The sequence below is a fragment of the Mus pahari genome, chromosome 21, assembly GCF_900095145.1.
Source record: "Mus pahari chromosome 21, PAHARI_EIJ_v1.1, whole genome shotgun sequence".
NCBI lineage: Eukaryota > Metazoa > Chordata > Mammalia > Rodentia > Muridae > Mus > Mus pahari.
In genome coordinates, this window is record NC_034610.1 from 19,626,225 (window position 1) to 19,648,915 (window position 22,691).

Below are 22,691 nucleotides of genomic sequence, written 5' to 3' on the forward strand. Positions count from 1 at the left end.
AGGCCAGCCTGGTCTACAGAGTGAGTTCCAGGACAGCCAGGGCTACACAGAAAAACTCTGTCTCGAAAAAACCAAAAAAAGAAAAATTTTTAAAAGGAAGGATGACGTTATAGTGCAAGAGGCAGGGATAGATAGCCAGGCTTGCTTTATGCTTTATGTATGAGCCCCATCACTAACCAAAAAAAACAGGGACAAGAGGAATGTACCTGGTAGGCAAAGGCTTAGAGAGGTAGAGAGGTAGTTGGAGCCCCTGGGACTGGAGTTGGAGATGGTTGTGAGCTGCCATGTCGATGCTGGGAACTGACATGAGTCTTCTGGAAGAACAGCCAGTGCTCTTAGAATTGCTGAGTCATCCCTCCAGCCCCCGATTTTTATTTTACATGTATGAATGTTTCGCCTGCCAAAAGATAACCCTGGATCACTTTGAGCTGGGGGTGTGAGTACTGGGACTTGAGTTGTAGTTGGTTGTAAGCTGAAAATCAAGCCCCAGCCCTCAACAAGAGCAGCAAATACCCTTAACCACAAACCATCCCCAGCGCGCTTCCCCAACCCCTTCATGCGTGTGTGCACAGGGTTGGGGTGTGCATGTAGAAGCTGGGCCTTTTTAAAGAAAGTATCTCTCAGGCTGGAGAGATGGCACAGTAGGTAAGAGCGCTGGTTGTTGAACAAAGGTGACACCAATGGACATGACAGAGTGGATGAAGACAGTGCCAATGGTCGGCCCTGAAACGTAATATTATATGGCCTGAACAAGTCAGATTTAGGAATATATATATGTGTGTACATGTATGTGTACAAGAACAATTAGTGAAAAGAAGAGGCCATGAATTTGAAGGACAGTAGAGAGGAGCATATGGGAGTGTCTGAGGTAAGAAAGGAAAGGAAGAGAAAGGAAAGGGAGAAAGAATCTCAAACACCATTTTAAAGAGCTGCTGTGGGTTGGAGAGATGGCTCAGTGGTTGAGAACACCAACTGCTCTTCTGAAGGTCCTGAGTTCAAGTCCCAGCAACCACATAGTGGCTCACAACCATCTATAATGAGATCTGACGCCCTCTTCTGGTGTGTTTGAAGACAGCTATAGTGTACTTAGATATAATAAATAATTAAAAAAAAAAAAGAGCTGCTGTTGCAGGTTCTCAGGAGCCTCATGGCATTTCACTACAGTCTGTAATTCCAGGGGATCTGACACCCTTTTCTGGCATCTGTAGGTGCCAGACAGGCATGCACATGGTGTACATATATACATTTGGACAAACATCCACAAAAAAAGGTTAAATTATTCTTTTTTGGGGGGGGACAGTTCCAGACAGGGTTTCTCTGTGTATCCCTGGCTGTCCTGGAACTTACTCTGTAGACCAGGCTGGCCTCGAACTCAGAAATCCGCCTGTCTCTGCCTCCCAAGTGCTGGGGTTAACGGCGTGCAACACCACGCCTGGCTATTTATTCATTTTTAGTTTTTTGGTTTTTTTTTCAAGACAGGGTTTCTCTGTGTAGCCCTGGCTGTCCTGGAGCTGGTTCTGCAGACCAGGCTGGCCTTGAACTGAGAGATCTGCCTGCCTGCCTGAATGCTGAAATTAAAGGCATGCACCACTATTATTGGGTAAGATTAAATAAATAATCAGGAATTATCCTGGTAGGGACAGGACAGTGTCAGAGGCCTGGTGATGTCTACATATCTGAAAGGACCCTTCCTCTCATGAATTGAGCCTAGCTTTCTCCCATCTAAGAACTAATCGGACCCAACCCTGCTTACCTTCCAAGATGTATTTGAGATAATATGGCTAAAGACAAAGTCTAGCTTCTTTTCTTTCCGGTTTTTTGGTTTGTTTTTCATTTTGTTTTGTAGGCCAGGCTAACCTTTAACTCACGGAGCTCCAACTGCTTCTGCCTCCTGAGTGCTGGGATTCACGGAGTGTGCCACCACTGTCTAGCTTTGCTAACAGAGGACTGAGGAGGAGCCCCAGGGAACCGGGAAATGCTACAGTGATCAAAGTCAGGAGCTTATGACGGTGACCCCTATAAAGTAATGAGGCCGAGGCTCATTCCTGGGTGCCCGTGTATCCTACAGACTTTGCCACCAATCTGGTCTCAAACTGAACACTGGAGTTCACATGGTCTGTCTGAACAGCTCCATAGCGGCAGTAATGCCTGACGAGCCGGGCGTGGTGGCACACGCCTTAGTCCCAGCACTCGGGAGGCAGAGACAGGCAGATTTCTGAGTTCAAGGCCAGCCTGGTCTACAGAGTGAGTTCCAGGACAGCCAGGGCTTCACAGAGAAACCCTGTCTCAAAAAAACAAAGAAAAAGGAATAAAAGGTATTTATTGAGGCTAGGATATAGCTGTGGAGAGCACCTGCACAAAACCCTGGGTTCAATCTCTAAATCAGAAATGGGCATTGACACAAGCCTGTAATCCAAGCAGTTGGCAGTTTGAGGCAAGAGGGTCACTGCGTGTGTTGAGGCCAGCCTGGTCTACACATCAAGTTCTAAGCCATCCAGGGCGCTATAATGAGTCCTTGCTGATCTCCAGACAAATTTTGTGTGGTTCCATGTATATAGACATAAACACGATCATAAATCATAAAGTAGAGGTTACCATGAGTGTGGTGGTAAACATCATTAATTCTAGGAGAGACAGGTAGAGCTCTGTGGGTTTAAAACCAGTCTGGTTTACATAGCAAGATCCTGAACAGCCAGGGCTACATGGAGAGTTCCTGTCTCAAAAGAGGGGCGGAGGCTGGAAAAATGGCTCAATGGTTAGAGCTAATGCTGCTCTTACAGAGAACTCAGGTTCAGTAGCACCCTGTACCCACAGCAAGCAGCTCACAATGCTTTTAACTCCACTTTCAGGAAGTTTAGAGCCCTCTTCTGGTCTCCATGGACCAGAACAAATGTGGTGTACATTCACATAGACACATGCACATTAAAAAAAAAGAAAATCCTTAGGACTGGTGAAATGGCTCAGCAGTTAAGAGCATGGACTGCTCTTCCAGAGGTCCTGAGCTCGAGTCCCAGCACCCACATGGTGGGACCATCTATAAAGGTATCAGTGGCATGCAGGTATACATACACCACAGCACTCATACATTAAATAAACTTTTAAAAATTCTTAAAAGGGGTAGGGTGGAGAGCTGGGCACAGTCAAACACATCTTTCTGTTTTGTTTTGTTTTTGTTTTTGTTTCTCTGTGTAGCCCTGGCTGTCATGGAACTCACTTTGTAGACCAGGCTGGCCTTGAACTCAGAAATCCACCTGCCTCTCCCTCCCAAGTGCTAGGATTAAAGGCCACCACCACCTGGCTCAGTCAAACACATCTTTAATCCTATGGTTCCAGAACAATGAGAGCTATGCTGAGAAACCCTACCTAGAAAACAAAAACAAACCAAATCACAGACTACATCAAAAAAAAAAAAAAAAGAAAGAAAGAAAGAAAGAGAAAAAGAAAGAAAGAAAGAAAGAAAGAAAGAAAGAAAGAAAGAAAGAAAGAAAGAAAGAAAGAAAGAAAGAGGCTAAAAGAGCAGAGGGCCTGCGGCATTTCAGAGAGCCAAGCCTGCCCCGAGTGGCACACTTCACCAGAGCAGCTCTATTAAGGAATCGCAGTTGTGTGGTCTTTCTCTAGAGCCTGGAATCAGCCTGACCCCCACCTTCCTACCCCTCCACTCCTGAATTGTGGGCCCTGATGCCCTGAGACTGCAGCCCCAACACAGGAGGGAGGGACAAAGAATGATCCTCGGAGAACCTTACTGATGGTCAATGCACTTACAGTCTTTATTGTAAAGAAGTTGCAGTTGTAACAGGGGACACTGAAAATACACAATCACGGATTGTTCTTTCAGAGGAGCAGGAATAGATCCATATATACAAAAATTGTAAACATGTTCACTTAAATATCCACATGATTGGTCTATGCTACAACGTACAGGGTTGTCATTCAACTGCAACTCCACAGGGAGGCATTTTGTCTGGAAGAATGAAACATGGCAATGCGTTTGGTTTTTGACTTGATGTGAAAAGCCAGCTTCAAGCAATGCATGAATAGTCTGCTACGCACAAGGACCCACACCTGGTCTGGGCCTTAAAAGGGGATAGAAGATAGACTAGGGAGGGACTGGTTCAGGAAGCCAAAGTTAAGCCATTTACAGGAACGACTCTCTCCAGTGACACCCTGGGCAGATGAGGCCTTTAGTCCTCTCCTCGTAAGAGTCTTGCCTGGCACCCAGGTACCCAGCTGTCTGTTCCCTAGGGAAGGTCTTACTGAAGGGCGGGTGGGTGCCCAGGCCCATAGCTGTCTATACCTTCCTGGCCAGAAACAGCTGGGCAGGAGCCACTCAGAGAGGGGCAGCTTATGGGGGCACTATGAGATGAAACCCGAAGACTTAATCACAATCACAACACCAACAGGGCTGAGCTGCTCTAGGGATCCTGCAAGAGGAGGGGAGGGAGCCTCCAGACAGGGTGGACCACCATGATAGGAGCCAGGGACATGGGTCTGGGGACAAGGGCCATGATCCCCCACCTAAGGGTACAATTAGTCTCCCTATCCCTGGTCCCCAGAGCCCTTGCACCCTGAGCTGGAAGGCAGCTGGACTTCGGACCTAGAGTGGACAGGTGAGCCCCTGGTTGGCTGGCCCATAAATGGAATGCCTCCCAGGCCAGTCCACTCCAAGAAGTACTGTTTTCTTCTCAGGGCCTTAAGACTGAGATCTCTGGCTAGGGGGGACTTTGTGGGGACAGACCAGGCACCGGGGAGGCTACTCCCCTTGGTCCCAGAGGCCCATAGTGGCCACCTTCTCTGTCCTTGGCACGGTAGGACCCAGAAAAGGTCTCAGGAGGCCTTGAGGCCTACGGTGGTTAAGTGGCCTTCCAGCCCTGGCCAGAGCCTAACACCTACTAATAGGCAGGCACCTGGTACCCTTTGGAGTTAGTGTCCAGGGTCTCAGTGAAGGGTGGGCTCTGGTATGTTTCTGTACCCTCCACACCACTGCCCACTGGGTAGCCTGGGTAGGCCTGGGCAGCCCCAGTACCTAGCTGATCTGTGGCAAAGAGGGACATATCGGTGCCTAGGCGGAACCGCTGCAGGGCCTTCACGGTGAGCGCCACCTGGATGAGGGAATCAGGGTCAGCTGGGGAAAACCTGGAGACAGCCCCAACCCTGCCACCCATGGGTCCCTCACTCACCCAGCTGAGGATGGAGAAGAAGCTGAAAGCGATGGCGGCACGCGCCGCATCTCCAGCCTGCGCGGTGCCTGGCCCTGGCGCTGTTCGTTGCCACTGATTGGTGAGGAAACAGAAGCCTACGAACCACAGGAAGGACCAGACCCCTGCAGGTAGGAGCTGATGATCAGATGGTGCTCCGCCAACAGGACCTCGCGCATTCAGAGAAGGTGCAATGTCCCTTAGGTTCACCAGCAAATTGCCATTCACATGACCTCCACAGCCCCGCCCCCTTCGAAGTCCAGCCTTACTCCGATCTCTTTCTCTAGTGCTGGCCAAGTGCCCTAAAGAGACTGTGTGCTTTCAACTCAAGACTCCGACCTGTATCTCTAGGTCACACCCTCTTGTGGCTGGGTCCTATGGGTTCAAAACCCTGAGGAGCATTTTTCAGCCTGCCGCAGCCCCGGAAGAAGCTCTGCGGCAGTCCCTGCGCCTAGTCCTGTTCCTTAGAGGCCCAGTCACGTCCCCACAAAGATCCTAAGGTTTCCCGGAAAGAATCAGGCTCTCTCTTCTCTCTCTTTTTCTCTTTCTCTTTCTCTCCTTCTCTCTCTCTCTCTCTCCTCTTTCTCCCACCCCCCCCGCCAGCCACGCCCCTCTCGCTCACGCATCAGGTCCCGCCCTAGCACCGCACCCTACATTAGGCCCCGCCCACCTGAGAAGCCCAGGTCCAGTAGCACTGCCCGGCGGCGGTCTCGGACGCTGCTGATCTGCTGAAAGCGCACGTCCAGCAGCAAGAAGGCCACGCAGGCGATGAAGGCCCCTAGACCTAGTACGACGCCGAAGCGGCAGGCTCCCGCGTTTCCGTTGAAGACGCAGCGCAGTTCTGGACCACTGTCCGAGTTCACGTAGCCCTCATTGACAATCGGCCCGAACACCGCAATAGAAAACACCTGCAGAGCAGCAAGCTGAACCTCAAGCCACTGCCTGAGGCATCTGTCCCCCCTGTCAAGAGTTCAAGTCTCCACCGGGCGTGATGGCGCACGCCTTTAATCCCAGGCAGAGGCAGGTGGATTTCTGAGTTCGAGGCCAGCCTGGTTTACAAAGTGAGTTCTATACAGAGAAACCCTGTCTCGAAAAAACAAAAACAAAAACAAAAACAAAAAAAGAGTTCAGGTCCCCATACCTGCCCCAGAGTTCCTTGCAGCACCGAACCCATTTCCCACATGTACTGCGCTATTATTGAAAATAAAGAAGCATTTAAGGAGTAATTAAAACTGCTACTTACACCAGGCGGTGGTGGCGCACGCCTTTTATCCCAGCACTTGAGAGGCAGAGGCAGGCAGACTCAGTTCGAGGCCAGCCTGGTCTACAGAGTGAGTTCCAGGACAGCCAGAGCTATACAGAGAAATCCTGTCTCGAAAAACCAAAGCCAAAACAAAACAAAACCTGCTGTTTACATTCACATTTGCATGGAGGTGCAGCATGCCTGTAATCTCAACAATCGATCGGAGGTGGAGTAAGAAGGATCAGAGGAAGACAGCCTTGGCTACAAGAGACTAATACAGGGCTAATGATATGGCTCAGTGGTTAAGAGCACTGGCTGTTCTTTCAGAGGACCTGTGTTCACTTCTCAGCACCCACATGGCAGCTGCAGACTGTAACTCAGTTACAGGTGATCTAGTGACCTCTCTGGCCTTTGCTGGTAGCAGACACACGTGGTGCACATGACATATTTGCAGTCAAAACACCTATAAACAAAAATACCAGAAAGAAAGAAAAAAGAAAAAAAAATACCAGAGGCGCCACTCTTAACCTCTTTATAAGGGGGGTATATTAGGGTTCACATTGTACTTCTCAGGGCAGTCACCCCTCAGGTCTTAGAACCTTATGGCCTCCCAGAGTTTACTTGAAACATGGAAACAGGAACCTTCACCTACATCGATGGTTTCCAGGGTTGTGGTGGGCCAGTGCACTGTGGAGAGTGAAGTCACGGGGCAGCTGTCTAGAGAAATATGCAAGCCTTTCCCTTTTCAAACCTGACCTCTTCACGTAGGACCTGTGTGTGTGTGCTCCTCAGTGTCCCACATGGTGTTAAGGAGCCTCGCTTGGAATGCTGGGTCCAAGAATGTCCACCAGCAATAGTGGGCATTTCAGAATAGATTTCCGTGAGTAGTCAGTTATAATATCAGTAAAGAGCATTGAGGCTCTAAAGGTGACCACTGATTTCTAAGGTTTGATCCAATCTCAGTACCTTCTGCCCACCAACTAGTTCTCCAAGGCAGGACAGAGGCAAACCACAGTCATTTTAGTGCAGATGTCTAGGACATTTCTAAGAAACGTCCTCTGGTCTCAACTCCTATCATTCCACAATTCTCAATTAAACTCCTTGATAATGTAGTCATGAAAAATGCCACAGCATGCTCATGTTTCTTGAAAGCAATCCACAAGTCAGGACCAGAAGACTGTTCCTCCTACAGTCCACGAGGTCTTAGGTGAGGGGGTGGGGGGTGCTCCACCCTGGGAACCGCCCTCTGCCAATAGGGCAGATTAGAGGACTGCCAGATAGACAGAATCCAAAATCCAGAACTTAGCACCCATCTCCTAAATGCCTAGGACAGGGAAGACATTCGCTAATGGGATAGATCACTCCCCGTCTGTAGCTTCCATGCCATTTCCAGGAAGCCCTCCCAGATGAGCCCCTTCTAGCTACAGCAATAAGGACCCTCCTTATCCTCCTTTAACTCACAGCTAGACCTGAGGGGTCTAGGAAGAACCGCTCCGTTCAAATGAGCCTGGTGGATTTGTGATCAGGCAAAGGGAAGAAACTGCGCATTCCCCTTGGCTCCAGTACCCCCTCTTCCATCTGGAATTCAATCCCTGATTCACTGGGAGAATCACATCCGCAACTCTGTGCCTGCTTCCAGGTCGTGGGAACCGGAAAAATGAAAAGACTGAGGAAAGGGACTGGATTAGACTTAAAGAGGAATTGAGGGCAGGGGGAGACCAGCGGTGACCTCTCAAGGTCTATTGGTAACAGACGTCCCTTCCCCCGCCCGCAGGTGGGCGCGCCTAGCCATGTGACGTCACCTCAACCTGCGGGCGGGGGGGGGGGAGGGACCGGCGGAGAGGAGGGTGAGGGGCGATGCGCAGGGGGTGGGTAAGGGTGGGGGATAAGGGATGCTAAGAGAGGCAGGGGACAGGGAAGGGGCCAGCTTAGGGACCACTCACCCAGGACACGACCCGCAACAGGGTCTGGGGCCGCCGCGCAAAGCTCACGGGATCAAAGGCAGCTCCCGCACGGCCCGCGCCAAAGGATGCTCCCTCCATTGCGGGACCTGTGCCTTCTGTCCGTTTGTCCCACCGGCCTGCCCTGCCGGAGACCGCCCGGGGCTGAAGCTGAGGCTGCTGATGCTGTGGATGCTGCCTCTGCCGCCGCCTCCCGGGAGCGCGCGTCGGCTGCGACGGGGGCGCGCGGGGCGGGGCTGAGACAGCGCCCCCGACTAGGTCCACGCGCCGGGGTCTGAGCCCTGCCCTCGATCCTTCCCACTCGCTCTACCCCGTATGACGGAGTTGGAGATGGGGACATTCTCAGGAGACACAGAACGAAGCCCTTATGGGGTTTAGAGGTGGGCAAGAGAAGGTAGGCTCAGATTTTGTCATAGACAAAAAGAGCATCGACAGAAGGACAAGTGCATCATCCTGCTTCTCTGATCAGGAGAGCCTTTTGGTGAGTATGTAAGAGGAAACTGAGGCCCAGCATCTTGACCTTTACATTCAGGAAGAGAGAACGAGCCCCCAACCTCAGAAGACCAGAGGTAAATCTCTGGGGGCTTTCTCATTAGCCCTTGAATCAAGAAAAGCTCAGCTCAGAGATGTGCGCACTTGAGTTGCCTGTGGCTCACATCTCCCCTGTATTCTGGCTTCTTCCTCATAGGTTGTACCTTCCTAACAGGATCAGGTGGGGAGAGTGGTGGTACTGTCACTGTCAGGGGTACTGTCTGGGAAGCAGAGTCCACTGTGGCCAGCAGAAGCTAAGGTTGAGCATGTCTGTTCTCCTCTGCCAGGTCATTTCTTCCAGAAGCTCTTTCTATCTCTGGTCTGGATTGATCTGTAGCTAATTAATCCTGAGTTCTGGGGTGGGAGACGTACCAGAGATAAGATCTTGTCCCAGCTCTTGCCTAGTTATCCTGGCCTCTGCTGGGATTCCCCTGCCCCACGGCCTGACAAACAGACCCACTTGATGCTCTTTCAGTGCCAGGCTGGTAGGAGACTGAATGGCTTCACCTTCATGGTCACAGAAGCTAGGGTGTAGTTGATCATGGGTAAGGCTCCAGCTACCAGTTGCTTCCGGCTCACCCATGAGCTTACACTTCTAATGTTCACCGTTTTTCATTGAGTACTTATCCCTCTTACCGTCTGTGCCGACAGCTCTCAAATGCCAGCTCAAACCATAACCTTCCTTTATACTAGTTCTGCTTGTCTTGACCCGGATGCTCTGTGAACATGGACAAAATGAAGCTTTTGATTTACTTTCTTTTCTTTTTTCTTTCTTTCTTTCTTTCTTCTTTCTTTCTTTCTTTCTTGTTGTTTTTGTTTTTCAAGACAGGGTTTCTGTGTGGCCGTGACTGTCCTGAACTCTCTCTGTAGACCAGGCTGGCCTCAAACTCAGAAATTCACCGGCTTCTGCCTCCCAAGTGCTGGGATTAAAGGCATGTGCCACCATGCCCTGTTTGATTTACTTTCTAAAAATAAATTTATTGGCTGGGCAGTGGTGGTGCATGCCTTTAATCCCAGCACTTTGGAGGCAGACATAGGCAGAGAAACCCTGTCTCGAAAAACCAAAAGTAAGTAAATAAAGTTATTGAGTCATTGATTTTCCCTTTTTTAGACAGGGTCTATGTAACCCTGGCTAGCCTAGAACTTAGTATGTAGACTAAGCTGGCCTCACACTTCAGATATCTGCTTTTGCCTAAGTGCTAAGGTTAAAGGTAAAGGCGTGTGTTATCATACCTAGCTTTTGGGGGGTGGGGAGATTTAATGTGTTTTGAACAAGGCAGTGGTGGCACAAGCCTTTAATCCCAGCACTCAGGAGGAAGAGGCAGGAAGATGTCTGTGAATTCCCAGGCCAACCTGGTCTTCTACAGGTTTTGAGTTCCAAGCCCTCCAGGGCCACACAGAGAAACCCTGCGTATGTTTGGGGAGACAACAAGGCAACATGTCTGGAGTGTTTTTGCCTACATGTATTTCTGAATGGCTTTTGTACCTGGTAGCCACAGAGACCAAGAGGGTATTGGATACCCTGGGACTGGAGTTACTGGTCGAGTCACTACATGGGTGATGGAAGAGCAGTCGGTGCTCTTAAGTGAAGTATAAATAGGAGGCTAGTGTGTGTATGCGACTTCAGGGAAAGCCAGGAAAGGGGGAAGTGAGGAGGGGAAGGAGCAAAGTCAGGCAGCAGTATAAGCAGATGATAACAGCTCCTAACAGGAAACCTTTGGTTCCACTGCATGGCTGCATTAAGCCTCATCAGAGAGAAGTCCTAGAAAAGGAAAGGGCAGCTCCTCTGCTGGCCAGCTGCTCCTGTATCCTTTCTGCAGTTGGACCCCTCTGAGTATCCTCTGTAGAAGCCAGCATACCTAAGGGCCTCCTTAGGTGGGGATGCCCTACTGGAGGTACATGGAAGTCATGCCATTTCTATGATCATAGGACTGGGGCACACATGCTGCTGGGATGCTGTGGCTGAGAGTCTGGCCTAAGGATAGACCCAGAGATGCTCAACAGCTGCAGAGTTTATACTCAGCAATTCTCAACTTCACTGAGACACAATCCCAGCTGCCGACACTCGGACCACTCCCCATTTGTACCCCAACAGACCTCTAGTTTTCCTCATCTTCATTTCTTCAGCCTGGAAATTCTGGCACTCCCAGAAATGTGCGTCTCAGCTGCTCCATGGTGACTTCTGCCAGAACTCCAGACAAGAGGGCCCAACTAATCACAGAAAGGCAAAACCGAGCCAGGCCCAGTGCAAAGCACGCAGAAACCAGCCAGGCCATCACTGTAAGCCAAGTACAAAGCACGCAGAAACCAGCCCCTAAGTCACTTCATTTTATTTTGGTCTCAAATGCTAAGGAAGCTGTTCCCAGGATCCTCTGCTGACAAGCTTGTCATAGCTGCAGAAGACCATGTGCCAGGCTGACCCTGGGCACCATGGTTGGTATACCCTAAGAGAAAAACTCTGCTGGAGCCAGGGAACCCTGCTTCAACTCTGAAATGGCAGAGTTGCCAGGGTCACAGTTCTTGTAGGCAGCCAGGGCTGTGTAGTAGTAAGGCAATCATTTAGCCCATCTTCCTTTGGGGCAACTATGTTCCAAATGAAGGGTACAGGGCACCCTGGACCATTCCTGCCTCTCACCTTTAGTCCCCTGGGGCTTTAGCTGAGGAGGCCACCCAAGTGTCTGTAGTAGGCACCTCCATTTCTTAATCTTGTGGCAGGGTTCCCAGAGGCAGTGTTCTAGGGATCTCTCCCCCAACTACAGAAACAAGTGTTGGCTCAGATGCACTTTAATCGTCAATCAGGCTGTTGCCCATAGAACCAGGCTAGATGCCCCTCACGCATGCTGGTAATCTTCTAGTCACAGGAGCCGTCCTTCCAGCCGTCACGCCAACGCTCATCTACTCTCGAGCAGTCAAAATCAGGCTTGCCCAGCTTCCGATTCACCTCATTGTGCAGGCGGCACAGCCACTGGCTGAAGGATACTCGAGTGCTCGTGTCTGGCTGGCTCCTGCCTATCCTTTGAGAGAAGCACAGAAGGATGTCAGGAGATCCTGGCTCCTCTGTCTCTGCCAGTTTCTGGGGACGGGGAGTTGGGACACTGCTAGGACTTAAACTTGGGGACATCTTCCCATAAGACCAAGAGCTTTCCTGGACTTCGACACTTCCAGGGTTGCTCACACACTCACCTAACTTGGCATGAACCCAGGCAAGTTTACAACCTGGTAACAATGGGAGCCACACCCCATGGTCTCTAGTCCTAGGCAGTCTATGGTAGGGCCTCCTGGCACAAGGAACTGATTCTCAGCACTAGGGGCACAATGCAGCCAGAGCTCCCCCTCATTCCTAACTGCCCAGTCTTTAAATAGCAAGTGCAACTGCCCTAGGGGTCCAACCTAGAAATACCTAAGGAGAATAGGTTAGGCCACTGAGAGTGAGGGATGTTTATTTCAGTCCAGTTTTTCAAGCCAGTAGGTAACTAAGCTGAAGGATTAGCTTGAGCAACCAAATCGAGCAAGTTTGATTCCTGGCTAATCTGCCCATAGGAGTAAGTAAGGGAAGCCCTTCCTAAGAGCTTTAAGAACTGGGCTTTTGAGAAAGGAGAAGGCCCCCAAACCCCAACACCCCTTTTGGTGTTCCCTCTCCTAGAAACCTGTCACTTCTGAATCTACTTTTCTAGGCCCCTCTCTATGACATCAGCTAGGCCCTCTTTAGGGACCTTACTGACAGAGGTACAGCCACAACTTACCTCTTCCTTATGTCTTCCGCACATTCCTCGCAGGGGTAAAACTTGGAAAATATGTGTATGAACTGGGCCATATCCTGTTGTTGTTGTGGCGTGGGCATGTCCGGGTAATAGGCGGCCAGCGTATGGAGGAAAGCCCAGGTGTGGCGACCCAATTCCTCCCGATCCTGTGGACAGTCCTCCCTAAACTTGATGTCCCGCTGCAGAAGTAGGCCGACTAAAGGTCAGTTCACTCTTACCCAACCAGAAAGCCCATAAAATTCCAACCCAGTGGCAGATTGCTTGCGTTGTATGCCAGAGGCCTTCGGTTCGGATTCCCAATAATAATAATAATAATAATAATAATAATAATAATAATAATAATAATAATAATAATAATAATGGAAACAAGACGCTCCCCTTTTCAGTTGACAACCTAATGATAATAATAATAAAGGAATCAAGAGCGCTCCCTTTTTCAGTTTTCAGTTGGCTAACTCGATCCGATTAGCCAGTGGCAAAAGTTTGAGCCTAACGGTGTGTGTGGGTGCGGGGTAAACATGTTTAGGCACAGCCAACCCTGAGGGCTTGGGCCGTGCGGTGGCCGAACGGGAACCTGGAAACCAGGTGTGTGGGGGACCGGAACCGGGCGGCCAAGCGGGGCATCTGCACCTTCTGCTGGGTCCGCATCCACGACTTGAAGTCCACGCAGGCCCGGCACGGTCGCTTCCCGTGCTCCAAACCTTGCGGCGCCGGGGCCGCGGCAGGAGTGGCGTCGTCTCTCTGTCTTGCGCCGCGGCCCCGCGCGTCAGTCACCAGGTCGTCGGTCATCTCGGAGCGCGCGCCGCCCGGCAGGAAGGAGAAGCGGCTGCCGCGAGGGGAGCCCGCCGGCTCGCCGGGCGCCGCCATCTTACTGGCGTGCGGGCAGCGGGGCCAAGAGGGCGTGCCGGCGACCGGCCGGAGGAGCGTGCACGCCAGCGCCAGCGCGCGGCGGCGGGAGCGGGAACGGCAGCCCGGGGCTGGGCTCAGGCGGGGGCAGGAGGCGGGGCCTGGCGGCGGGGCGGGGCTGGGGGCCGAGGCGGCGGCCCGGGTCGCGGCGGGGTGGGAGGCCTCGGGGCGGGAGGAGGCGGAGCGGGAGGCCCGGGCCGAGGCGGCACCGGCGGCTGCGGCTCGGGCTCTGCGGGTACTCTGGCGCCTGGTGGCTCGCCGCGAGCCTGGCGTGCGTGGTCCATGGTGGGGTTCAGGCTTCCTCCCGCAGAAGTGAAGTGTGTCGTGGAAGGCGCGCTGCGGCTGTGCTGAGGTCTTGGGCTGAGATGCTTCTCGCATCACCCCCATCGCTTGGCTCAGACCCTTACGGGCGGCAAAATCTGGGGTCTTTCTGCCTTACGACGTGCCCACCTACACGCTTCTCGGTGCCTTGGCAACGCGCGACGGGGCGTGGCCTCACAGAGACCAGACAGTACTTACTGCCAGAGGCTACCTGTGTCCTAGTAACTGTCCCCCACTGCGCAACCCTGAGAGAGGGGGTGTCCTCATCCTCTAGCTTGGATAAAAGATTATTATGCCTATTTTAATAGAAGCCTCAGGAATTTCTTTCTTTCTTTTTTTTTTTTGTTTTTTTTCGAGACGGTTTCTCTGTGCAGTCCTGGCTGTCCTGGAACTCACTTTGTAGACCAGGCCGGCCTCGAACTCAGAAATCCACCTGCCTCTGCCTCCCGAGTGCCTTTTTTTTTTTCTTTTTTCTTTTTTTTTTTTTTTTTTGAGACAGGGTCTCATGTAACTTGGACTAACTTTGAACGCTGTATGTAGCTGAGTAAGTGAAGATGATGTTGAATTCTTGAATCTTTTTGCTACCACACTACCTCTTCAAGTGTTTGACTTAAACACCTGTGCCATCACAGGAAGAGTTCCTTCCCTGCCTCCATGTGTTCATTTACTCCTGCAAATATTTGTAGAGTGGTTGATCTCTCCAGGTGCTGTTTCCCCCACTGAGCAGAACAAGGAACAAGCTTCCCTCTTTAGACTTTAACCAGTGATGCAGATGGAGAAAACCCAGTCACCAGAATAAATCTTATTTACAAAACTGATGAAAGCTGTGCAGAGAGTGAGGAGACCCTTAGGCACAGGCCTTTGGGATAAGAAATCAGCTCAAACCCTTGACATCTTACAGAAACACCAGTGCTGCTGGGGGCAGGGTCTAGGGGAGGTAGATAGAGGCAGAATCCAGAGTCGGGCAAGGCCTACTTATGACCATGCTAGCAACTGGCATTTTTTCCCCCTAAAAACAGAAATGTTGGGCAATTTGGGACAGTGGATTTTTGTTGTTGTTGTTTTGTGTTTTTTCGAGACAGGGTTTCTTAGTGTAACCAGTCTTGACTGTCCTGGACTGTAGACCAGGCTGGCCTTGATCTCAGAAATCCACCTGCCTCTGCCACCCAAGTGCTGGGATTAAAGGCACGTGCCACCCCACTGAGAACAGATTTTTTTAAAGAGACTGGGAGGAACCCAGAGTTGGGGCTCCTCTGTGTGCATCTGAGAGAGGCAGCAGCTAGGCAGAGTGGAGAGCATCTAAGGTTGGGAGGGGTAGACAGAGGCCGTCAACTGGGTGGTGAGAGGGGCTCACAATTCCTCCAGGTCCCTAGTGGTAGGTGCTCACCACTTTTCCAGCTTGTTTTCTGACTTCCAACATTTCTGAAAAAAGCCAGGAAGTTATTAAAAGTAACGTCAAGACTTGGCCAAGTAAGGAGGTTGGTTTCATGACCTAGCTGCTCAGGAGCCTAAGACAGTAATGTTCCCAACTTTGGCAAAAATCCTATCTCAAAACCAAACAAGACAAAAACAGACAACCAAAACCAAAACAGAACAAAAAACAAAGCAACCAAAAGAGAACCCAGTAGTTGATTCAGGTTGTCTGTGTCTGTAACCTACTGTACTGTAGCCCAGGGTGGATTCTAAGAGCCAGCTGTTAGGCACACCCTGGAGGAGGTGACAGCAGGGTGGAGACGAGGCAGAGGGGGAGGTGAAGTTGAGGAGCAGATGCTCTGGTGGTGGACCTCCCTAGTTTTTCTTCCCCTAAGGAAGGGAAGGAGCCCCAGGTGGTTCTGTTTCTGAACAGTCTTGTACAAAGGACCTTTTCTTCCACCTGCCCAGGCTTGCCCCTCCCCCTGGCACAGTCTTCCTATGATAAATCCTCTGCGTTTTTTTGTGCTTGAAGAACCAGGAAACTGAACCGTTTCCTGGAGTGTGAGTGCTTGGAAGGGACTCCACTTAAGGCAGTGTCGGGGAATTCCACTTCACTTCTTCCGGATGCTCAGAGCTCCTTCAAGCACCCTGTGGGAAGCCATCCATAGCCATGGCAAGTTCAAGACACCCAGTATCAGCCCATGCTGTAGCCCTGGTGCAAATGGATCGACTCCAGGTAGATCATACTGCCCCGGTCCCTCACCCCTGCACTGATTGTCTCCAAAGATGCAAAAGGAGAGCTGGCAAAGTCTTCAGATGTAGCCCTCTACCTTTCCTCACAGACATTTGCCTTCTCCGTGTGCTGGTCAGACAACAGTGACACATTTGCTCGCAGGAGCTGGGATGAGTTTAGGCAGCTCCAGGTAAGTAACACTGGGACTCTCTATACTCCAGTGGGTATCTTCCCCAGCCCAGAGTCCTCTGGACACTCTGCCCGTGAGTGAGGGGGTTCTCTCCATCTCAAAAACTAACACTTGCTTCTCCCCACCAGAAGACCCTTAAGAAGGTCTTCCCAGTGGAGGCGGGCCTGCTACGGAGAGCCGAACAAGTTCTTCCCACGCTCCCTGGTCAGGCCTGTAAGGGTCACGGGATGGTAAGGAGTGGGGGTGAGTGGGGTCCCACAGTGTGCGCTTGCGACACCCGGCAGGTGCTCCATTGCTGACACGTCGGGGGCATACTGGTCGAGGCCTGGTACGTTTGCGGCTGCTGGACACCTATGTACAGGCATTGCTGGCAACCTCAGAACACATATTGAGGAGTTCAGCACTCTATGGCTTCTTTGCACCCAAACCTCTGGACCTGGAGCCCATGCTGCCCCCTGGCAGGTGACTAACCTTCACCTTGCTCCCAGCCCATGCACTTGTTGGGGGTGGGGGGGACAGGTGAGAAGGCGGGGCTGACCTGTATATACGTGGGGAAAGGGGTATTCACAGCCTTCCTACTTATTTCTTACACGTGTGGGCTGTACTGCCCAGCCTGGTGATCCTGCCTACACCAGAGGAGCCCTTATCCCAACCCAGAGGCAGCCTTGCCATCCATAGCCTGGAAGCTCAGAGCACTCGCTGCGTTCAGCCTTTCAGCACTCTTGACACAAGAGACAGACCTTTCCACACTAAGGCTCAAGAGATCCTGGACATATTACTACGACACCCTTCAGGTAGAGCCACACTATTAAGAACCTGGGGTTCCCTCTGTTCAATGGATGCAAACGTAGGTACCTGAGCCCTTTCCTGGCCTCTTCAACAGGCTGGTGGCTGGTGGCGAACAAGGATCAGCAGACAGCCTGGTTTCCAGCTCCCTACCTGGAGGAGGTTGCAGCAGGTCAAGGCCAGGAGCCAGGCCTGGCTTTGCAAGGAAGTGGTATGAGCCCATCCCTACTATAAACTCACCACTATGAATGGACCTTTGGACCCAGGAGGGAGGTAGCAGTGGGCACTAGGCATGTGGGTGCTGCTTAGAGCCAGGAGAAAGCCCAAGTGGGTTTCAAGCAGTCCAGGGTGCCCAGAGGCAAGCCCGAGAAAGGTGAGGACTCTGACCTTCAGCTCTACAGTGATCCCCAAATCCCTATCCTAGGGAGGCAGTTCTGTGCTACCCGGGCCTATGAGGGCAGTCGCTCTGATGAGCTATCCGTGCCCTCAGGGGCACGTGTCCATGTGCTGGAGACCTCAGACCGAGGCTGGTGGCTATGCAGGTACAGTGAGGTGTATGTGTCTCTGTGTGGCAGAGCAGTGGCAGGCCCTGCCTGGCAGGACGGGAACTTAGGTAACTCCTTAACCAAGCCCTGCTTTTCCTGCAGGTATAATGGCCGGACAGGCCTGCTCCCTGCAATGTTGCTGCAACCTGAAGGGCTGGGCTTCCTCCTGGGCAGGCCAGGGCTCCGAGACAGTGCTGGGGCAGTCCAGGCAACTGAGGACAGGACTATGCCCCCTGTAGTACCAACTCGCCCCTGTGTGAGTGCCATCCACAGCCGATGCTGCTCCATTACCCGCAGGGCACTGGGGCAGGAACAAGGGACTCGGGTTCCCCCTTGAGGGCTGCACTGCTGCTCTGCAGAGGCTGTGCTGCCAGAACCGACCTCAGGTAAAGCAGAGATCTAGACCTTACCAAGAAAGCAGGGTTAAGGGGGGCGCTCCATGGCTGGCAGGGCCACGGGCCAGCTAACTTTCTATTTCCTCTAAATAAAACTGGAATGACTTCACCCAAATCACTGTGCGCTGAGGGACTGGGGCAGGGGTGGGCTTGAATTCCTACAGACGACACCTCGGTCGGCCAAGTGTGGCCAAGGATTTTGGGAGAGACTGATCAGATTCACATGAGAAACCACGTTAGAAAAGTAACTTCTGTGTTTCACAGGGCTGGGGGAGCTGCAGCAGGGAGTGGGGACAGCTTCATGTTGTGCCACAGGAAGTCCAGGAAGGTGGCTGCTTGCAGTGTCCTGCTAAGCCGCTGAAAGTGCCGCTCTAGAGGAAAACAGGAGGCTCAGGCTGGGGTGGGGGTTGTCTGCGAACCCACCAGGAGCACCCCTAGACCCAGGGCCATGTCACATACCAGTGTAGGGCAGCAAGGCCTCCAGTGCTCCCCGCACCCCATCGTAGGCCAGCAGTTCCTCAGGAGCCTCATGCCGCAGCAGCACACCAAGCACAGCCTGGGCTTCATGGCAGTGTCTGGAATTTGTGTTCCACGTGACACAGAAGCGCAGCAGGGCCTCTGTAGGTAATGGATGGTCACAAACCCCATTCTGCCCACCAGGCCACCCCCCTCCCCAGCCTGGTTCCTTCCAGCCTGCCCACAACCTTTCTGGTCTCTTCGCAGTCGGAGTACAGTGGCTTCCAGCTTCTCACAGGCCTCAGGATCCCTCCTGATGGCTATGAGAGGAAAGTCTGAGCTTGAGGAGGTTCAATCCCTGGAGCCTCCCCCACCCTAGCCTCCTCCTGGGGCAGGCGCTGACCCTGGATAACAGTCAGCACCGTGTGGGGACGATCCAGAGAGATGGCGAGGCCTAGTGCCCGGAGATACCGCTTCTCATGGAGCAGGTTGTCCAGTTCTTGCTGCCTGGTGGGACAGTGGAAAGGGCATGGTCACTCAGAGACCCCGGCTCAGCCTGAGTGCCCATTTCCTGTGCTGCACAGTGCGAACATGCAGGGGCTGCTGCTGCTGCTACTAGATGCAGGAACTGGTATTGCTAGGATGTGCAAGGGGTGCTGCTCCTGAGGGGATGCTGCGGGGTCTACCCAGCCCAGACTCACTTGATCACCTGCTCTTCCCGTTTGGCCTGCTCTTCTGCCTGCTCAGCTTCTGTCACATCCTGGGATCAAATTAGGGTCAGCCAAGCCACAGAGCTGTCAAAGGACCGCTCTGCCTTATCCCACCCCGTAGGGCTCAAACCTTCCAGAGAATGATTCGGGAGTCACTGCCACCAGTGATGGCACGATCGTCCAGTCGGCTGCAATGTAGCCCCCAGACCTTGTCCTCGTGAGCATCCAGGGTCCGCACACACTCGTTGCTCTTAATGGTCCACAGCTTCAGGAGCCCGTCAGAGCCACTGAGTTGAGAATGGAAGGACTCAGTGTAGGGGTGTGTCCCTCACCACGTATCCCCAGCCAACTCCTAGTCCACTCACCTGGACAGCAGCTGTGAGCCACGGCTCACAAAGGCCACCTTCAGTACAGAAGCATCATGTCCCTCAAATGTCTGCAGGGGAGAGATAGAGGACCCGAGTGTTATGGGTATGCGAGGGTATATCACTACAGACGGTAATATATATACCTACCTTGAGACAACTGAAGTCCTGCAGTGCCCAGAGCTTGATGGTGCCATCAGCAGAGGCTGTGGCCAGCACCTGGTCCGTAGGTGAGAACTGGACATTCCAGAGGCCACGTCGGTGGCCTGTAAAAACACCTAACAGTTGGCACTGAGGCAAGGCCCAGAGCTTAGCTGTGCGATCCTGTGAGCCTGTTGCTAACAGCTTGTCATTGGGGGAGACTGCCAAACTGTTGATGTCCTGGTGACAAAAGCAGGTAGCAAAACTTAAGACACTAAGACACCCATCCCAGCAAAGGCTTAGCCACACCCCATCCCAGAGGCCCTGTGTGGCTGGCTACTTTGTCGTGGCAGCGCTGAGTGGTCTGGGCTTGTAGAAGCATGGGGCCACTGTCCTCAGCTGTGTTCTTGGAGAGCAGAACTTCAGGGAGGGGCCAGAGCTTCACAGTACAGTCCTGACTGCCCGTCACCAGGAAAGATTCTTTTAGCCTGTATCCAACAAGAAAGGAGGCCCCGCTCAGGCTGAAGGATGCCGGCTGCCGCGCACCAAGCTCTGCCCTCTGCACCACGTTCAGAACTAGAAGGATCATCTCAGCATGCAGACTGGCGAACATCACCCCCAAATGCCTCTGCCTATCCCATCCACCCTCAGTATCCAGCAACTGGTGCCAAGCACAGGTCAAGCTCTTAATGAAGGGTCACCTTCTCCAGCAGGACCTCCTTCAGTCATTCTCCCATTTCACGCCCTTCCCACTTTGTCCACCTTCCAAGGGCACCTGAGTCCCCCAGCCTCTTCTCTGTTCCACATCTTTGCTAAAGCCCCTTAGCATGGCCAAATGAGCACACTCACTCTCTACCCTGTGCTAGAACCTAGTAACTTGGGCCTCTCCCTCCTCGGATCCCCGGGCCCAGTCTTGATCTTCTTACCTAGAACAGCAGATGGTGCCCACACTGTGTGTGTGGCCAGAACCCTGAGCTACACAGGCCACCTGGCCAGCCTTGTTCATCTTCCAGATGCGTATGCTCTGATCCTGCGGAAAGTAGGGGTTGGAGAGAGATGAGGAGTCATGCTTTTCTTGCCCTGGTTTTCACTTGGGAGGCCTGGGCCTTCCCCTCCCTCCCTCCACCCCTCTCTCTTGCTTTTTCAAGACAAGGTTTCCCTAGGTAGCCCTAGTTGTCCTGGAACTCACAAAGATCCGCCTGCCTCTGCCCTGCCCCCCAAGTGCTGGGATTAAAGGTGTGCCATCACTGCCCAGCTATTATTATATCTCTTCTGGGGTCTCACCTTGGCACAGCTGGCAAAGAGCCACCCCTTCCGGAACACATCCAGGGCCAGGACAATGTCTGGGAGAGAGGGAGAGCAGTCAGAGAACAAGTGTATCAAGGAGATGGGGAGGGTTCTTTTAACTCCAGGCCTGTGTATCACAGACTTGCCTGTGTGACCATGGAGGATCTGACAGGCCAAAGTCTGCAGCTCAAACACCTTCAGGCAAGGGCTGTTGGAAGCCACGATGATGTGGGAGTCATTGGGTCCCAGGAACCGAACATCCAATACTTCCTCGCTATAGCCAGCAAACTGTGGGAGACAGGGAGGTCATGAGTGAAAAGAAGCCACCCAAGCCCTACACTGGGCAGGAACAAATGCTTACCTGTTTCTGCAACTGTAAGGAATGTGCCTCATAGAGTAGCAGGTTGTGATCGGCAGTGACAGTGAGGAGCAGGCCAGCAGCACGGGCCAGGGTACAGTGGGTCAGTTCCTGCTGTAGGCCTGGCATTTGTGGCTGGGTGTATACACACTGCCCAGAAGCGGCCTCCCACACACGAAGGATCCCTGTAGGAAAACAAGGGCTGTTGAAGGATGAGGTCCACAGGCTTCCCCCAGCCCCTGGTCCATGTGTGGCCAGTCCCCCACACCTTGGTCACCAGCTGTTAAGAAGTGTAGACCTGAGCTCTTCACACCCAGCGCGGGTGCCGGATGTTCGGGCAGTAGCACAGAGGCTTCCACGCTCTGTGGATGAGCAAGATCAGAGCCTATACAGCCAAGCATCCCCTGCCCGCCCCACTCACAAACCCTGGCCTGTAGGCGGCCATACCTCAAACACTGGCACCGTCCTTGTAGTCTGGTAGCTCTGAAGGTCCCAAACTATGCAGATCTTATCACGGCCAGAGCTGAGGAGAAGCAGGTCCCTCTGTTGCAGTCTCAGCCTTGGCCTCCCATCTCCACCCACCAGTAGCCAGCCACTGACCTGAGCATAGTGTGGCCATCCTCACTAAAGGACAGAGAAGTGACAGCACTATAGTGTGCAGTCAGGACAGCCAGACACGAGCGGTCCTGCAGTGACCACACGCGGACAGAGGTGTCCACAGCTGAGGAGAAGAGCAGCAGGCGGGTGGGGTCGGGATGGAAGGCCACCAAACTGAAAGCAGGGACAGACAACTGAGCTGGACTTCCAAGGATGGTGCCCCCACCCATCCTTCCTCCACCACCCTACTCACTGCACAACACCAGGCGAGCCTCGAAAGTGGTGTGTCCCATAATGCTGCACAATGTCCCAGACACGTACAGCCCCATCACAGCCACCTGTAGGAATGTATCTGAGGTTAGGGGTGTACAGAACCCTTGCCCTAGTGTCCCCCCAGCACACCCACCTAGCTGGGGTCCTACCTGTGGCTAACAGTGTAGAGGTGGCATCAAAAGCCATGGAGGCCACAGGAGCTGTGTGTATCGCCTTCCATAGGCGAGTGACCGTGCCTTCTCGCCAGGCCCACTGAGCCAGCAGCAGTGCACGGCTGGCTGTTACCAGTACCTGGGGAAGGGCGTGGGATAGGAAAGATGGCAGATAATACATGCTTGCCCATTCAGTGTGGAAGGGAGGTCCCAGAGCTTACCCACCACCCCTACCCATCATACTTCATCATCAGGACTGAGGTCAAAGGCAGTAATGTCCTCTTGGTCCTCCTAAGGGAAGAATGGACATATAGAACACCATAAGAATGCGCTGCTCGAGGATATAAATTTTTTTTTTTTTTTTTTTTTTTT

The 22,691-nt window shown here is 52.6% G+C and overlaps 4 protein-coding genes across 7 annotated transcripts in view; 1 reads left to right on the forward strand and 3 right to left on the reverse strand.

Annotated features, from left to right (window-relative positions):
• Positions 1-3,743: 3,743 nt before the first annotated feature.
• On the reverse strand, positions 3,744-8,604 carry Syngr3 (synaptogyrin 3). The gene is made up of 4 exons (XM_021221408.1): positions 8,382-8,604; positions 5,866-6,103; positions 5,178-5,320; positions 3,744-5,099 (listed from the first exon to the last, which is right to left on the reverse strand). The coding sequence occupies exons 1-4, from the start codon at positions 8,478-8,480 to the stop codon at positions 4,890-4,892; spliced, it is 690 nt and encodes a 229-aa protein (XP_021077067.1). The 5' UTR covers positions 8,481-8,604; the 3' UTR covers positions 3,744-4,889.
• A 2,641-nt stretch (positions 8,605-11,245) lies between these two features.
• Gfer (growth factor, augmenter of liver regeneration) lies at positions 11,246-13,641 on the reverse strand. The gene is made up of 3 exons (XM_021221487.1): positions 13,322-13,641; positions 12,674-12,870; positions 11,246-11,944 (listed from the first exon to the last, which is right to left on the reverse strand). The coding sequence occupies exons 1-3, from the start codon at positions 13,556-13,558 to the stop codon at positions 11,782-11,784; spliced, it is 597 nt and encodes a 198-aa protein (XP_021077146.1). The 5' UTR covers positions 13,559-13,641; the 3' UTR covers positions 11,246-11,781.
• A 2,243-nt stretch (positions 13,642-15,884) lies between these two features.
• On the forward strand, positions 15,885-18,089 carry Noxo1 (NADPH oxidase organizer 1). 4 transcript variants are annotated; one of them, XM_021220974.1, is made up of 8 exons: positions 15,885-16,067; positions 16,174-16,254; positions 16,383-16,458; positions 16,539-16,716; positions 16,867-17,048; positions 17,138-17,251; positions 17,465-17,582; positions 17,688-18,089. In XM_021220974.1, the coding sequence occupies exons 1-8, from the start codon at positions 16,002-16,004 to the stop codon at positions 17,920-17,922; spliced, it is 1,050 nt and encodes a 349-aa protein (XP_021076633.1). In that variant the 5' UTR covers positions 15,885-16,001; the 3' UTR covers positions 17,923-18,089. The 4 variants fall into 4 exon arrangements, with proteins under 4 accessions (XP_021076633.1, XP_029389003.1, XP_029389005.1 ...); XM_029533143.1 differs by having other exon boundaries at positions 15,917-16,067; positions 16,383-16,473; positions 17,688-18,027; XM_029533145.1 differs by having other exon boundaries at positions 15,917-16,067; positions 16,386-16,473; positions 17,688-18,027.
• Tbl3 (transducin beta like 3) overlaps positions 18,025-22,691 on the reverse strand; it is an 8,114-nt gene continuing 3,447 nt past the window's right edge. The window contains exons 4-22 of the mRNA XM_021220973.2: positions 22,563-22,610; positions 22,317-22,458; positions 22,148-22,232; positions 21,898-22,068; positions 21,745-21,820; positions 21,566-21,659; positions 21,301-21,482; positions 21,086-21,227; positions 20,937-20,995; positions 20,579-20,682; positions 19,993-20,140; positions 19,662-19,892; positions 19,512-19,582; positions 19,277-19,433; positions 19,138-19,196; positions 18,840-18,943; positions 18,685-18,756; positions 18,440-18,598; positions 18,025-18,351 (exon numbers count right to left, since the gene is read on the reverse strand). Coding sequence (XP_021076632.1) covers positions 18,239-18,351; positions 18,440-18,598; positions 18,685-18,756; positions 18,840-18,943; positions 19,138-19,196; positions 19,277-19,433; positions 19,512-19,582; positions 19,662-19,892; positions 19,993-20,140; positions 20,579-20,682; positions 20,937-20,995; positions 21,086-21,227; positions 21,301-21,482; positions 21,566-21,659; positions 21,745-21,820; positions 21,898-22,068; positions 22,148-22,232; positions 22,317-22,458; positions 22,563-22,610 — 2,217 coding nt within the window. The 3' untranslated portion in view covers positions 18,025-18,238. The remainder of the gene's footprint in view (positions 18,352-18,439; positions 18,599-18,684; positions 18,757-18,839; positions 18,944-19,137; positions 19,197-19,276; positions 19,434-19,511; positions 19,583-19,661; positions 19,893-19,992; positions 20,141-20,578; positions 20,683-20,936; positions 20,996-21,085; positions 21,228-21,300; positions 21,483-21,565; positions 21,660-21,744; positions 21,821-21,897; positions 22,069-22,147; positions 22,233-22,316; positions 22,459-22,562; positions 22,611-22,691) is intronic.

Excerpts from the sequence above, each read along its gene's own strand:
- Gfer (XM_021221487.1), bottom strand. The coding sequence starts at position 13,558 with ATGGCGGCGCCCGGCGAGCCGGCGGGCTCCCCTCGCGGCAGCCGCTTC. Across the intron at positions 12,871-13,321 it reads GGATGCGGACCCAGCAGAAG|CGGGACATCAAGTTTAGGGA; the intron begins GTGCAGATGCCC and ends CTACTTCTGCAG. Across the intron at positions 11,945-12,673 it reads GCGGAAGACATAAGGAAGAG|GATAGGCAGGAGCCAGCCAG; the intron begins GTAAGTTGTGGC and ends CTTCTCTCAAAG.
- Noxo1 (XM_029533143.1), top strand. The coding sequence starts at position 16,002 with ATGGCAAGTTCAAGACACCCAGTATCAGCCCATGCTGTAGCCCTGGTG. Across the intron at positions 16,474-16,538 it reads CCCTGGTCAGGCCTGTAAGG|GTGCTCCATTGCTGACACGT; the intron begins GTCACGGGATGG and ends GACACCCGGCAG. Across the intron at positions 17,583-17,687 it reads CGAGGCTGGTGGCTATGCAG|GTATAATGGCCGGACAGGCC; the intron begins GTACAGTGAGGT and ends CTTTTCCTGCAG.
- Syngr3 (XM_021221408.1), bottom strand. The coding sequence starts at position 8,480 with ATGGAGGGAGCATCCTTTGGCGCGGGCCGTGCGGGAGCTGCCTTTGAT. Across the intron at positions 5,321-5,865 it reads ACTGGACCTGGGCTTCTCAG|GGGTCTGGTCCTTCCTGTGG; the intron begins GTGGGCGGGGCC and ends TCCTACCTGCAG. Across the intron at positions 5,100-5,177 it reads TCTTCTCCATCCTCAGCTGG|GTGGCGCTCACCGTGAAGGC; the intron begins GTGAGTGAGGGA and ends TCCCTCATCCAG.